This window comes from Thunnus thynnus, chromosome 22, assembly GCF_963924715.1.
Source record: "Thunnus thynnus chromosome 22, fThuThy2.1, whole genome shotgun sequence".
Lineage (NCBI taxonomy): Eukaryota > Metazoa > Chordata > Actinopteri > Scombriformes > Scombridae > Thunnus > Thunnus thynnus.
In genome coordinates this window covers 11,371,209-11,387,723 of record NC_089538.1, presented here as the reverse complement: position 1 = coordinate 11,387,723, position 16,515 = coordinate 11,371,209, and the positions used below count along the sequence as shown (strand labels likewise).

Genomic DNA, 16,515 nt, shown 5'->3' with positions numbered 1-16,515 from the left:
ATTAGAGACAACATTTATTACATTTGAACTGTAATCACTAACATTTTCTAACCAAATGCTGATAGCTAAATAGATCTGTGCATAGAAAATTTCCAACTTTCCCCTCGAATCGCTAAAATCCAGTTTCCCTGCAGAATGTGCCAAGTCGTTTTTTCTCCTGTGTTTCATTTTTTAAAATCGAACTGTTCTCTCTCTAATTTCCCCAGATCGGGGACCGGATCGTCAGTATCTGTGGAACCTCTGCTGAGGGCATGAGCCACTCACAAGCTGTCACTCTGCTCAAGAATGCTACGGGCACAATACAGCTCCAGGTCTCCCTTAACACACACACACACACACACACATACACACACACACAATTGTTCTCTCACCCTATCTGTTCTCATTAGATAAACTTGCAGACAGTTAGATAATCTGCAACTGAACACACACTGTATTCTTCACTTTATCTGTGTACAAAGTTTTCACCTGAAAAGAATTATCGGAGGCTACGTGCGGTAAACTTTGAAGTACTTGTAAAACTTGTCTCCCTCCTGCTATCATTATCTTACCTTTATCTTGCAGGTAAATCCAGCATACTGATGCTTAACAGTATCTGGTTGTATGTGTGTGTGTGTGTGTGTGCGTGCTCATGTACCTGTAGGTGGTAGCAGGTGGTGACACCACTGTGACGGGTCCCTCGCAAGAGCAAGCAGCTGGAGGTCTCACGCCCAGCTGCATCTTCCAGGATGACCTCGGGTAGGAACTTGTTATCACACAGACAGAATGTTTTGCAGTGTTGAAACATCCATCTTAACTCTATTGTGTCTTTCCATCAGCCCACCTCAATATAAGACCATCATTCTTGAAAGGGGGCCAGATGGACTGGGTTTCAGTATAGTTGGAGGGTACGGCAGCCCTCATGGAGACTTGCCGATCTATGTTAAAACAGTTTTTGGAAAGGTACGTACCATTTGGTTTTCTCAGAATTGACAAATAGTGTGTGTCTAGAAAGGCCGTTAATTAAAACTTTGTGTCTGTGTGTGTGTGTGTGTGTGTGTGTGTGTACAGGGAGCGGCAGCAGAGGATGGGCGTCTGAAGCGAGGAGACCAGATAATAGCTGTTAATGGGCAGACACTGGAGGGCGTTACACATGAGGAGGCCGTTGGCATCCTGAAAAGGACCAAAGGAAGCGTCACGCTCACTGTGCTTTCATAGACACAAATATGCAAACGCTCAGAAACACACACAGTATCGTCACTAATTTTCACATACTCATTTCCCATTTACGCATACTGAAAGTGACTAAAGCAAGGTGCAGGTGTGATCATGTCTAGCAGTCCTGGAACTCACGCCATCAATATATTTCACAACTTGGCTGTTCATCTGTGAACTCTGAAATATGAACAACCACACATGTATAATGATGAAGAAGCTTATTGCTCAATGTAGCTTTGAACACTGTGATCTAAGGAAGTCTACGGCAAATAGACTGTGTCATGATTAAAGACCCCAATTCCTCCTGAAATAGTGTTTAAGGTAGATAAATAGGTTGTAAATAGTACTAGGAAACATAGCTTGTATTTACATTCCATGGGTCCAGATTGAAGTATTCACTGGACACTGTCGCACAAGTATTTTGCAGTTTTCTGTATTGAAATGAATTGTAAGATGACTATTTTCATGGGTATTTTACAATAGAGAACACATTAAGCAATATTGCAACATTTCTACTAGCAGAGGCCAATGTTTTAAGGTTTATAAAGGGGCGACCTCTATTAAATTCAGAGCATGAAACAGCATGAAAACGCACTTGAGGCAATAAACAGATTAGCAGGATTTAGCTAATGACTATATTAGCTGATAGCAGCATTATTTGTCTTTTGTGTCGCAATTCTCTTAGCAGTTTATCATACTTTGATTTTCCTGGCTGATGCTACTGTATAACTGGTGTTAATCAATTTATCATAAAGCCACTGGTGTTTTAGCACAGGTGACAAAGAGAGCATTTTTAAGTGCTGAAGGCTAGAAGTCTGGTAATGTAAACGCACAGCTGTGTTGACACTTCTCTGAAGGGAAAGATGTGAAATCCTTGGACCTTAAACCAAGAAGTGTGGTTTGAGTAGACTAGACAAGGAATTGTGTGTGTGTGTGTGTGTGTGTGCATGTATGTGTGTGTGTGTGTGTGACCCTTTCACTGAAACATAGTGCTGCTAAAGCTGATATATAAGGTATCATGTCACAGTATTGAATTTTTAAGTATTAATGTTCACTTCATGAAAGTGCACAGAAAAGTAAATGAACTGCTATTTAGGTTAGAAAGGCTGAGTGGTTCAAAGTGTTGATTATGTAATGGATCTGAGCTCATTTTGACCTCGTTGTTTACCCAAAACGAAGTCGTACAATGTGTAGTCCCTGAAGTCATCAGGCAGTTGTTGTATGTTCTAGCTTCAGAGAAGGTTGTCTGTTGTCTGTCTTATCACCTTAAATGTGTCTCTAGTACTGTCCAAGTGACAGTATTGAATTTATTCACACTGAATTAAATAAAAGTGACCTTTTGGATTCCATCCATGTGTTCTACTGTCTTGAAATGTACTTTTTTATACCCATTGTATGCCTAAAGAAGACAGCATTCTTACTTGAGCATCCTCTTTATAGACAATAATTTACAAAAAATATGAGTTAAAACATAAGCCATTATTGAATTTACCAAGAATATTATCTCATCAAACCTCATCAGAATGACCATAAACTTAAATATAAACATATAACGCTACTAAATGAATAATAGCCGTTGAGCATTGTGAAATACATGGCAGCTTTCCAAGTGCGCCAGCTGGTGCTGAAGCCAACTGCTCCGTGCTGGAGGCATGGGTTATTGTACAATATACATCACATCTGCCATACATCACCTAGATAGATTTTCTATCCGAGAGATAAAAGCAATGTGCTGTTGCCGGAGGTCACATTTAAATAAAAGGTGAATGGATCAAAGTCAGACGCTAAAACAAGTTGAGATGAAATTTACATGAACAAGATGTAGATACAGTATGGGATAATAAGGCCGTGTGGAACAGCACGTATGGCCCTTGCTTGAATAGACTCTCTCTTGTCACTTGAGACATAATAAAGCCCGGATAGAGAGAGACAGGGCTCTCCATTAAAATATGGCATCCTGTCTGTGCACTGACAAGCACAGCTGCTTCACAGCCTGTCACATGCTTAGTGTGGAGTCCTTCGCATCAAATCCATTTCTTAAGTCAGTTTACAGCAAACATTGGGGCTACCAATTATTCACACAAGTCAAGCAAGACCTTTGAAGTCCTCTGTTTAATGAGGTCTGGGGTTTGTTCAGATTCAGTGGGCTGTTAGAGAAAAAAGACTAGCACTTTTATAGTAGAAATATATCCTCAACTGCTTGGTAACTCCTGCACCCTGAGGTCGAGTCAGTTACTTACAGCTGCTGTTAACTAAACCACATGCTAGCTACTGCATGCCCTCGACAGCTGAGCTTTCTACCAGCACCTGTTGTTTTTAGTGGCCCCAGCGGATTGAGAGGTTACCCAGCCTCCATCCAGGTTCAGGAGACGCTGGTTGGTTTACTTAAGGCTTGTCTGCACAAGCCTTTTAGATGTGAGATCAGGTGTTGCCACTGCATCTCGCTTGACTTGAATGAGGGCAAATGGTGTAACGTTTCCGCAACAGTGGTGCCAAAGCTAAATCACTTAAAAGGACTAAATGATCAAAATGTCAATCAGGCCTTTATGTACATTTCCACGGGATTTTCCCATGAGCAAGACTTGTTCCTTGACCTTATAAACAACTTTGTGATAACAAAGACAGTTTGTATGTCTTGTTGTACACAAAATGTCAACTCCATAACCAATGCAGCTTCAAATACAGCCTGTGAATTAAGCTCGCTGCTGCCTGTTCAAACATTTCAGAGCCGGTATCATCATGACTCATCCTAGCTCCACACTGGTTATCAAGAAGTTAAGTAAACAGAAACCTAGTTGATGATTGGGAAAGAACGACTCAGCAAATATGCCTAATGGAACACCATCATTCCTGTTTGACTGCTAAAAGGGGTTTTGCACAATTTTTGCAAAACATGAGGGCAAACGGGGACAAGGCAGTGGAAATTATTTGATTAATTGAATTCTGACAGTCAAAGTGCAGTAAAGGCAGATTTTGTTCAGGATTGAAAGGATGGGGAACAAAGGAACTTATCATTTATGCTATCATCAGTGGAATTCAGCCATGAACTTGTGACTTACCAACATAATTTGATGAAACTTCATAACAATAGGTAAACCATAATTTTTAACCAAGCTTGTGTCACAGTACTAGGGATGACAATAGCGTTCCGTTGGTCTTCCACTTTGGTCTAGACTGAAATATTGCATCAACTATTGCCAAGGAATTTTGTACAGAATTCATGGTCCCAAGAGGATGAATCCTATGAACTTTGGTAATCCATGACTTTCCCTTCAGCACCATTAGGTTGAGATTTTGTGGCTTGTCTTGACAACGATTGGATGAATTGCCCTGAAATGTGGTACACACATTTGTGATCGCCAGAGCATGAATCCGAATGACTTTGGTGACCCCCACCCCAACTTTTCCAGTAAGCTTTCCCTTATCCTGTGAAAAATTTCAACATTATCTTTATAGATAGGCACAAAATTGTGACATCCATTGAACATTGAGGATAAAGCTTACTGACTTTCATGATCCTCTGACTTTTTCTCTAGCACCACCATGAGGTTCACATTTGTTTTGTTTCATTTTTCATCTAGCTCCATGTCAGGACAAAATTTTTAATTTGTCTTTGACTTTGGTTTATGATCAAATACCTGCAAAACTAATGACATTCCCATCAGCCTTAGCTGTATTTTGTGTTTAGTACTAATTAGCAAATGCGAACAGGCTACACTAAGATGGTGAACATAAACATTATGCCTGCTAATCATCAGCATGTTAGCGTTGCTCTTGCGTTATCATTTCCCTCACAGTGTAGTCTCATAGAGTTGTTATCACAGCTGTAGACACTCTGTCTTGTCAAAAACTGGCAGTTCATGATAGAAGTTTCACATCAAAGTCAGTATTTTTAGAGCAGCTGGTATTTATTTGTTTTTCTAACATGTGTTAAAAATATTTTTACCATTCCCAAACCTGGCCTGACATATTTAAATGTCACAAAGAACACAACGCTTTAAGCCGACCCATCATTCATCTCCTGAGTACCTGACTAACCTTATGGACTCTTCAACATCATGTAAAAGAGTTGTGTTTGTTTTGCATGGATCACACATCTCCTTTGCATGTGTGTGTCTTTGTCTCGAGAACAAAAGGTCATAAAAGGTAATATTTCCAAGCCTGCCCTCACAATGGCACACTCTTGCATACACAAACCAGCAAACATAATTAAATTTCCACTGTGGCGGCGGTGTAAAATTGCTACCCGGTGAACACTCCACTCTACTGAAGTCTCCAGGAAGATAATATTTTCCCTTCACCAGTTGAAAAGAACTACTCAGAAAGGTTTGTGAAGCAATCATTTGACCTTCCAGAGAAGAGACTCTGTTGCCTCAAGTCTTTACTTAGCTGTCAAAAAGATTAGCACATCACAGGCACACACAATCCTCTGCATTGTTTGAGTCAGCATACATTAGTTGCTCTTTAACAGTCTTCCTCTCGAGACAATGGTGTAACTGTAGACAAATTGGTTGGTGATTGTTGGCGAACACAGAATCTATCCGGTGGAGACAAACAAGTGAGATGCCATGAACATTTATTTCAATAAACAATTCTATCTTGATTTGATGTATTGCAAGACGGCGTAATTAAATGACTAATAAAGACTGGAATGTGAGGAAGTAGTTCATTACACCTGTTTCTTGTTTTCATAGGATTATTATCAGACTGTATAATTAAACTTATTGACGTGATGATTAATGGTAGTCACAGACAATGGGAAATGAGTCCAAATCTTAAGGGAAATAACACTTAAGACTGGCAAACCAGTCTCACAACTTAAATCGAGAATGAGGATTTATTGCTGGTAGAATAAATGTGACACAAAGCATTTGCATGACAAATTTTACCTGCTTATACTGTATGGTGTTCCCATTTGTTTACTCTACTTCTACATATCTCACTCTGGCGTCTTGTTTCCAGAGCAAACAAAAAGATATATAACTATCCTCCTTTATTTAGATGGTAACCATTATGTTTTCTGAGTAAACAGTCGGATACAAACAAACACATACTTTCCTTCCTCTCATAACCCAAAATTATGCCAGACTCGACGGGAAGCTGGATGTTATCATGATTTACAGTGAGGTTTTCCTCATTACAAGGATAGCTTGAGCTCAGCGCACAGGCTCTATTTCCTTGACTGTTAAAATAAAGCTGGGAGTTAACCAAAGTGCCGATGACATCATGCAGGATTGGATTTCCTCCTCACCTTCAGTGTGTTTGCACAGAGTACAAGACTGAGGATGGTGTTTACAGAGACAACACAGCACATGTTCAATGAGGGAACACCAAACACTGGCATTAAATGTTTGGCGTTGAACCCTTAACAGCAGTTATTACATGTTTGCAATACAAACAGCCTACTCAGATCAGACTCTTAACAACACAGCAGACAAGACACTTTTTAATGACCCATCTCATACAGTCAACTACAGCCTATCTCTGTCTGACCATCCACCTGACAACAGGAAGCGACTTCACCACACTGCTGGTCCTAAACACACCTTGCATGTGTCTCTTGGTATGTTTGCATTTCAGTTACAGCTTCAAATTACATCACCGTAGCTGAGGCCTGATAAGGCAGAGTGTGTAATCATCGCTTTATGAGCTGTGTGTAAAGCAATGTGGTGACACAGCCGCTAGGAAATGTTTGCAGAGCTGAGGGTAGAAGAATCACCTGTGTTTGCTCGTGAAAGGTGCACATGTCTGACCTTGTGAAAGAACACGGGTGCAGGGTTGTTGAACCAGCATTCATGGACAGAAAATAAAGGACAGCATAGATTAAAATGTATAGCTCTTTCATGCAAATGATTGTTTTAACTGTACATGTCATGAGAAGTAAAACATATACATAGTACTATGTCATAGCAAAGGTCTAGCAAACACACTGAATTGTGTTTGCCCTACATTAACGGGCTTTATTATTGACTGGCATCTCTCTGCACCACAGGTTTAAAAATAAAGGCATCCTATTGATTTTAAGGCAGGATGGAAAAATGAGCCAGTGATGAAAGCCCATTTACGCCTCAGGCCTTCACTGTTATTTGAGCCCATTTTCCATCTTTGTTCAGCAAAACTGCCTGTGCCATTCCATTATAATAAGTGTCAAATCATCAAAAAAAAGGACATACATTCTAACCTTTTCTGAAAGCGCTACTTGCTTTGACTTGAATGTCTAACTTTTGATTCATGCTGAGCTCCCTTTATTATTCCGAGGATGACATTTTTAGAGGCCCTATTATCAATCCCTGAATTACTACTTGGGCTTTAACCCCTATTTAAGATGGGGTTACGACTGTTGTGAATTTTAAAGTGTGGATGAGGGGTGAGGGCTGAGACATAATAAGTCACCCGGAGCTGTCAGTCCCTTGAAAAATTTGAAAATTGTTCTGTCATATTCAAAGATGTTATTCCAGAAAGCTTTCTGTAGTCTTTGATCTGGCATGTTACCAAGTCATTATTTGCATCACGCAACCATTATCTCACCTTAACCTATAATTGTCCTTATACTGTAACAAAGGCTTGATTAAGTCGTAAAATTCAGCCTTTGTGGTGTTGCGGAGCGGCTCTTCACTTTAAAGTCTGATGGGTCTATTTACACTGCTCTATTATTAACATCTCAATAGCTGGGTGTCTCCATATTGATGGTTTGAAGATGCAAAACAAAAACAACATTTGGGATTTCGAGGACATTCTTGTGTAGCTATGTTCTCAGACAGACCCATTAAAAGTTCAAAAAGACTGAATTCAAGATCCCTAAACATGCTATAAGAAATATTATTTGAACCAAGCTGTTAAACTTGAATTTGGCAGAATTCGGTTTTGTTTCATTGTTATCTTGGACACTACGGTTGTAAACAACATATCGTGCAACAAGTAAGAGTCTACAGTGGCTCTGTGAGGCTGTACTTAGCTAAATGCTAATGTCAACATGCTAACATGCTCGCAATGGCAATACTAACATGCTGGTTCAGTGTTAAGTGTTATGTGGTGTTAGCATGCTAACATTTGTGTTTAGTGCTAATTAGCAAAGTACAAGATTGGAAAGTCATTAAGGTGGCATTAAAGGAAAAGTCAGGGCATCACCGAAGTCAATAGGATTCATCTTCTGGCGACCGAGAATGCCTTTTCAAAATTTCATGGCAATTCACCCAATAGTTGTTGAAATATTTTAGTCTGGACCAAAGTGGTAGATCAACCAACAGATAGACCTAAAGAGTGTGCAAGAGCAAGTTTCCATATGTTGCTTCAGCTTCCAAAGCATTACAAAAACAAAACAAAGTAGTCATGAAGCTTAAAAACTGTTTAAGGTTCAAAGGTGACTTGCACCAACAACATTTTTTTTCCTTTTTATCCAACAGCAGCAATAAATTAAGCTGGTCTGTCGTCTTTGCAAAACATGACATTGCTTTGACGGTACTTAAGGTACTGCTGCACTTTAAATCTAGTCGTCTCCTCTGCTTGATTTATGAGGATGCCCCACAGGGTGAGGCGGTGAGGAGTTCCAGTGGCCTCTAAACGAGACTACAACAGGCTGAACACAGGCCTCAGCAGTGCTTTAAAACTTGTTTACATGTCCCTGACCAGGTGAATGTGTCCTCTCAGTTCATGTCTGGTTTGTGTGGTTAAAGTGTTTACTGCCACTGCACATTTTTTCCCTTTTGCTCAAGACCACAGATGCCAGACAGCTCTGCTGGGTGACTGGCTTTTTACTTCAAGAACGGATTCCAAGCTTTAAACAGGTGTAACCATGTCCTCTAGTCATTGTAAAATCAGCTTAAGACAGGAACACATTTCCTCTGCATAAGGTTTTATCTTCCCTGCTGCAATAAAGACAATACAAACGAGAAGACAGCAGTCAAAGGTGCACCCATGGGTGACTTGTAGAATGGATTCCATCAAAGGCATGCCTCTGTTCGACTGTCACACTGGTAATAAAGAAAGAAATGTGACTGGGTGACGACATTGCATTTCCTCTAAAGATAAGAACACATGGTTGCGTCTGGCTTATTCTGCAAATTCACCTGAGAAGAAAAGATTTTATGGGGCTTTTAAAGATGTATGACAGGAATCACATGCAGAGAACACGGAATGACAATGTTTGGAATTTAAAAATGAACACCTGTCAAACCTGCACAAAGTCAAACACCACTGAAAAGTGTAGTCTTATTATGTCCTAGAAATTACATTATTATGCAAGTATTTTGCAATGCTGAGCAAGCACATATAAGAAAATGATAATCTTTCCTTAACAATTCCCTTCAGTTACTCCAAACACTTCAAGCTGTTTGATTAGTGACAGATTCACTCATCGTATGCCTGAGAAAATGTCAAAAGCGAAAGAGCGCATAAAAGTGTCAGAACCCAAAAAGGCATTCATCACACAGAAGCTGTAGGGTATTCAAGGAAAAACTTTCCATCAGACTTGCATGAACCTGTTATTTGCAAGCAGCCAAACTGATTCATGTTCTCTTGATATGCTGCTATGTTGATCTAGTTTCCTGAAGGCAAATCAAACGACAGAGGCGTCACCATTCATCTCGTTTACTACAATAAAATTGGATTAATTTCAGCTAAATTGCCACCTTGCTTGGAGGATTTATTTAATGACTTCTAAGACAAATATTGGCCCAGTCCCTTTGTTGTCGTGAAAGTAATAAAATCAGCACATCTCTGTTTGTTGACAGGCACAGAGAGTGAGCTGCCAACAGACACGGCTGCAGGGCCATACCAACACATGACGTCATTAAGGGACACTTTGACATGATATGACAGGCTTCATTTCAGCATGGTAAGATGATTGACATGCATTCTTTTTGTGTCAGATAAGATAGATGGTAACATATGCCCTCATATTGCCTTTATCCTCAAAAGATGAAAGAGAAAACACTACAGAGCGTGACTGTTGTTACAATTTTTTAAAAGAATTTCCCATGATCTAGTTTCTGGTCATATTTGACTTTCAGGTAAACTGCAGAAAAACAGAAATGAACAAGATAGATCAGACCACTTCAGGAAAGTGAACAGCTTGTTGCAAATCTTGTTGAGGAATAAATCGTCCTGTCAGTAGAGATATGAGATGAAGTAATTTACATAAATGGTTGTCTTTAGTGTGTTGTTTTGTGTGAACAGAGCAGGTAAAGCTCTTCTTTTTTCATGTAAATGCAACATGCCAAGGGACGATTCTTCTTTGAGTTTCAATACATTGAACTCCAATTCAATCAGCATTCAAAACATGCTTTTCATTCAGCTCCTTTGAATGCTAACGTAGACACTTTTCAACAATTTAACAAAAGAACTGTGCAATTTCTTTTCTAAATTAAACGATTTGCATTCATTTGCAAAACTGAAGGTTTCATTTAAAGATGAAATGTAACCATTCCTACAACAAAGGAGAAAGCCATGCAGCCATGCAGCTACTCTCCTACTGTTTTCAGAAGTGGGCTGCAGTGGAATCCCTGCTATGTCACATTGCTCGCCAAGAACCAGAGAATTTCCCCAGAATTGTACACAGATTTCCCAGAAATTTTCCAACTCTTCATACAGAAAGAGAAAATAGCTGCAGCGCATTGACACATAAACCATAATATTGATTTTCTGCCAAATGCTGCTTTTGGTTGGTAAACATCAAGAAGATTCAAAAGGAATGTTACAGCTACACTCTTAATAGATGATGAAAAAAAGCTTTGTATCTTCACTATAAAAAATCTATATATAAATATAGATAGATATATATAGATGAAAATTTCAAGGTAGTGAGATACAGTTGAATGCTGGAACTATTTGAAAATGGAAGTCATGGTAGTGGATTTACCAATCATTTGTCCTTGTTGCCATAAGAAAATATTCAGTATAGTCTGTAACTTTATAATAATGTTGGAGGTTTGGGACTTTCTCCTGTGTATGTGTAAATGGATGAGGAAATGTTCCTGAAAGCCATTAGCAGAGTAATTCACAACTGAATGGATTCATAGTTTTTAAGGCCAAGGCGTCTACCTTGCTCTTCTAGCACTTTTACTCTATCAGCAATCCGCACGGCCATTTGTCTTCATTAGTCTCTTCACAAAAGCACAACATCCTCACCTATGTGGCTGCAGCGCTCAGCGAAGGTAGGGGCAGAACATCAAGCTATCTATCTACATAAGCAGACAACCTGTCAGTGAGTAGTGCACCAGTGATTCAAATGATGATCCTGTACAGAGGCAATGATTAACGCAAACTGCCAGCGGCCTGAACACTGTTAGGTCAGCTATCAGTCTCTGCAAGCACAGTCTGGACAAGCTGCAGGAAATGGTAGGTGCTAGGACTTTGTGTTTTAAAAGTGATGTCACTCTGGGTGGCCTGTACTGTACTATTGTCTGTGGGAATGAGAGCTTTGATAGCTTTTACAAACACAAAACCAAACCAGAGTTGTATTATAAAAAATGCTATCCGTACTTTTATGAAAACTGGTGATTTAAAAAAGACAGTAGGCAAACCATGTCACTATAATACGCTGCTGTAACCCCTCCCTGAGAACTCTCAGTAACAGCCTGCTAAGAGGCTTTACTCCCCCAAGCACAAAGAGCTGTCTGTTAGGCCAGGGAGGCATCCCAGGAGTCAGCCGAGACAGGTGGCTATCCCCACAGGGTATGTACATGGGGGCTGGGAGGCTGAACGCTGGAGTAATCAGAGACAAGTCAAGACAAAAGCATGGTGTTATTTCAGCGGTGTGGATTTCCAACTGTTGAATGTGTGGGTTAAATGTTTGGTGTGAGGAACACAACAGCAAAGGAAAAAAAATAGGAAAAGCATGTTTTGTCTGCTGATATGATACTGATATGATATGATACTACAGGTATTTTTCCATTTTTCAAAAGAGGACAAAACAGTTTTTGATCATATTTGTGGAAACAGTGCCTTAGCCTTGAACGTCTGAGTGCCCATTTCTCATGCTGTTTCCATAACTTACATCTGGCAGCCAGTGTTTGAACATTTGGGGGGACCCGTCGTGCTGTTTTTCACTCAGAAAGTGGAAGCTGGTTATCCTAGCTTGCTAGTGCTACTGTATGTTCGTCCTGCAAGGACGGGGTCTGGCTAGCATTAGCTGTCTGTCTTTCAATGGTCCATATGTGGCAAATAATAGACTGTTAAAAATTTAATCATGTAGCCATTGGAACTGGAAGTGATTAAGAACAATTTATCATGCCCTCCAAGACAGATATTGAACAAATCAAATTACCAGGCATTATTAGGAGCCAAAAATTCACACCCCGACTAATATTTCTTCCTTTTAATGTATTTTCAGTTGACTCTATGTTTTACAGCTTCATGAACATTTTCAAATCAATGCCTTTCAAAAATTACCGTTGCATCTCTCTTGACAAATGTGGATTTGTTAAAGAAATATTAGGTTACTCCTTTGGTTGGAAATCAAAATCAAGAAACAAAAGTCAATATGAGTCAAGGAGAAAAATTCCAGCTGTTCCTCTGAGTTTACACTCCAGCTCTAAATCTCCTTCTCTTTTGCATGCAAACTGTCAGGTAGATGGGGCCTGACAGCAATTCAAACCTTCCAAAATTACATGACTATGGTGGAGACCGTCCAAATCCCGCTCAAGTAGAAATGATCTTATGTTTTCATTGAAGCTCTGGATTTGAATGAGGGTGCCAAGTAAACCTTGCCAGTTTTGCATCCTAATCCCCCCGGATATTAGAGGTCTTTTACCTCTTAAACCAAAGCACTTGAGCGAAATCTTCAAGGTCCTGTTACACCAGTTTTGAGATGCAGAGGAGGGTTTTAGTGGCAGCTTTTGAGGTTTGAACTTGGATAGCCCTGGAAACATGTTTTCAGCTATCTATGCTACGTGGTAGAAAAAGGATTTTATTGTGGATTGAGATGAGATCTGAACAGTGAATCTCAATTTGTGTCACAACTTTAGCACATCAGGACCAGACAAGAAAGACTTTGTCTTTTGGTCAGTGTGGAATTATCATACTGGGATTGTTGAAACACATATCGATCAGATTGAAACATCTAGAAGACTGAGAAAGAGCATCAATACTCTGTCAAAACAGGTGGATTTACACTGTGATACCAAAAGTAGATGACAGCTAGGAATATGTCTTGACCATAGGGTCTTGACAAGCCACAAAGGGTTATAAAACAACTGCGGATTCCAATAATTGGTACAAAAATGTCAATATGTTTTTAAAAAAATAATCTGTGTGAGTTTTTGTTTTTGCCAGGAGGTTACAAGACTGATTTCACAAAAGGACATTAGTAAACAACACTGACTACTACGTTGCCATGAGAGGACCATGGAAGGCTCTTCCCCTACAGGACAGTGATGGGTGGTGGTGGTGGTGGTGGGGGGGCAGTATTTGTACTTTCCCAAGAGGATCACATCTCATTCCCAGGATGGATGACAGTTTATGAGGGAGTGCAGACAGAACGGTTGGGAAAATGGGATCTCATAGTGACAAGAAAGCTGCGAGAGACTCTGGGACAACATGTGTACAGTTATGAAGACAGATGAGCAGAATCAAAAACAGGTCCGGAACTCATAAGGCAGAAAATAAAGCATTGAGGGAAGGACTGCACAGTCTTGTTCTGACTGAAGTGCTTGAGGCAACTGTAACTGAATTATTAAATTCCTCATCAGAATTCTTTATGAGTCTTGTAAAAAGAAGGAAGAAAAATACTTGGAGTAAACATAACAAATGTGCCAACAACTATACTTTTTCCTACTAGTCTCACTGAAATTATATACATTACATCTTAGAATTAAAACGAAACTGGCTCACGTCAGCCTGACGTAAAACATGAAATAATATTGTGCAGGTTGGTAGTTAATCCCAACTCCTTCACTGCAAAGTCATCAGATCAATGTTTTCTGACCTCTATAGGTCAATCAATTGTAATATTCTCCTGTTGACCCCAAACTGCCCTTATTTGGCCTGAATGAGTGCCCAGGGAATTACAAAGCAGCTGTCCACAGTGAAACATTTTGGTCAACCATGTTTGCCAACCTCGGTCCTTCTTCTTTAAACAGCACAGGGTCATCGTGTTGCCAGGAAACACTTGAAAAGATTTTTGACCTTTTGGCTTTGTGTTGCCTGTTGCTGGGAGTCATCCATATTGCTTTAAACTAACAAGCAAATCATCAGTGTGAGAAGGTCTTTAAAGGCTGTTTGTATTTGCTTGTCCCATATAACAAATCAAATGCATCTAGAGATCAACACAGTTATCCCAAAGATGACCAAATCACGCTACAATTTCAGTAAACTTCAAAGCTACCATGATAACCCATATTTCTCTCTGTCTCTTTCTCTGATGACTCACAAGTTGGCTGTCAAAGAGCAAAGCAAAAGTTCAAAAGCGCTCACAGGGTCAGTGCCTTCTGTAGAAAGGAAGGCCTTTGATTCTGAATATAGTCACAGAAAGGCTTCCTGGCCTGGATAGAAAGAGAAAAAGGGAGTGAAAAAAGGGGGATCAAATAGGATAGAGGTTTGTTTTGTTCTCTCCTCTCTATCTGTTGAAGGTTCCTGGCTGATGTAGCCTGCTGCTTAATCTCAGCTGGCTCAACAGCTCGGGCTGCGATAGTGTGGTCAGGAAGGGAGGCTCCCAATCCAGAAAGGCATCAAACATAGCCAGGGTGTCACAGGGCGACTCAACAGATATTAAGATAAAGCAGATATTAAGAGCAATGGATGGAGGAAGCGGCCGAGAGAATGCTGAGGGTAACAGACCATACATTTGACCACTAAACATTTATTTTGTGCGTCCGGGTGGCCCACGTGTTAATGTTATTTTAGTGATTAATTCTACTTTATAACTCGTTATGAATTATGACCCTATCAACCAGCAGTAAGTGAAGTGAATGTGAAATACACTGATCTTCAGGGTAAAGGTTGAACTCTTGTGACTAATGATGACTAATTAGCCAATCTTTAGTTGAGCAAAAAGGAGTGTAAAGGGAGTTCATGGCAATACATCATAATAGTTGGGAAATAGATTGACATTAGCAACGGACACAGTACATGACGAGTTCCACTAGTTTGTGCTTTTGATAGGAAATGATTTCACAACCTAACTTCAAACATGGATTGCATCTGCATTAGAGACTAAATACATGGAATATATGTTTGGTAGAGGTTTTACACGTTATTATATCTATACCTTTTTCATGATGTGGCTTCTTGAAGGCCAATGAGAGTTTTCCTGTTTTCCTGTCTTTGGGGATATTAGGATTAGGTTGCACCAGTTATTTATAAATCCATTTTGTGTGTAAAGGCCTTATATGTTTTCAGTAACTAGCTGGTTGCAAGCTAGTGATTTAAATTGGGCTGCATCATTAAAACTTAACAAATATCAGTTGCTAGGAACCAACGCTCGCACCATCCAGTCACAAGCAATCACTTATGTAGAACTTATTATTGCAAAATGTAGCTTAACTGCCAAAGATACCGGTATTAGAGCGGAAAACAATATATTAAACTTTACTGTTTTATTTATGTATGCATACATGGAGAAATATGTGTAGTATTCATGCAGTTGAGAATGAGTGGGAAATATCTGATTATGCTAACGCTATTTGGTTAATTAGGCTAACATTATTTTCATAGCATTTTCTAATTTGATATATATAGTAATTTTTGTGACATGTATTTTTTTCCACAACATTTTGATTAAGTGTTAGGTCAGATGTGTTGACCATATCACATATTCCCTTCTCTTTGATATGCTGTATTAGCAAGCTAACGTTAATTTTGTCAGTTTAGTTAGCTACACAACAGACACCTGGCAGTTATTGGGTGTAAATTTTTATTAACAACTAATCTCTACCTAAGAACTAGTTTGTGTGGTGAAACCCCATTTTAATTTTCTGATATGTAATTCTCCAAAAATTAACTTGTTTTAACAAGTCTAAAGTGTTGAACAGCTGTTGCAACAGACTCTGGCTTTCCTGGAGAATACATTCTTAAAATGTAGAAAGCTATTTTGGCTAAGTTGTAATAGTTTGCGTTTATGTTCAAGATACAACTTGAGGAGGATGACCAATAGCTACAGTGGCATCACCACAAATACTGAGAGGGAGCCAATAATTACTGGTAACTTTTCATACAAGTTAGAAGTGAAGCCAAAGGTTCACAGAGCGAGTACAGCACTAATGATTGTAGCAATTCAGATGCAATTTGTTACATCCTGTGAAATTCCCAATGAAATGGTCTGAAATAAGTCTCATGGGGTGATTTGCAATCTTTATAGCCAAAACGACATCTGATAAATAATCA

The 16,515-nt window shown here is 39.5% G+C and overlaps 1 protein-coding gene across 8 annotated transcripts in view; it reads left to right on the top strand.

Moving 5' to 3' along the window:
- The window catches only part of LOC137174133 (multiple PDZ domain protein), a 47,376-nt gene extending 44,830 nt beyond the window's left edge, over positions 1-2,546 (top strand). For all 8 annotated transcript variants that reach the window (XM_067579239.1, XM_067579241.1, XM_067579238.1 and 5 more), the window contains 4 exons: positions 207-311; positions 644-738; positions 819-942; positions 1,051-2,546. In XM_067579239.1, the coding sequence (XP_067435340.1) occupies positions 207-311; positions 644-738; positions 819-942; positions 1,051-1,197 (471 nt within the window). In that variant the 3' untranslated portion in view covers positions 1,198-2,546. The remainder of the gene's footprint in view (positions 1-206; positions 312-643; positions 739-818; positions 943-1,050) is intronic.
- The last annotated feature ends 13,969 nt before the right edge of the window (positions 2,547-16,515 follow it).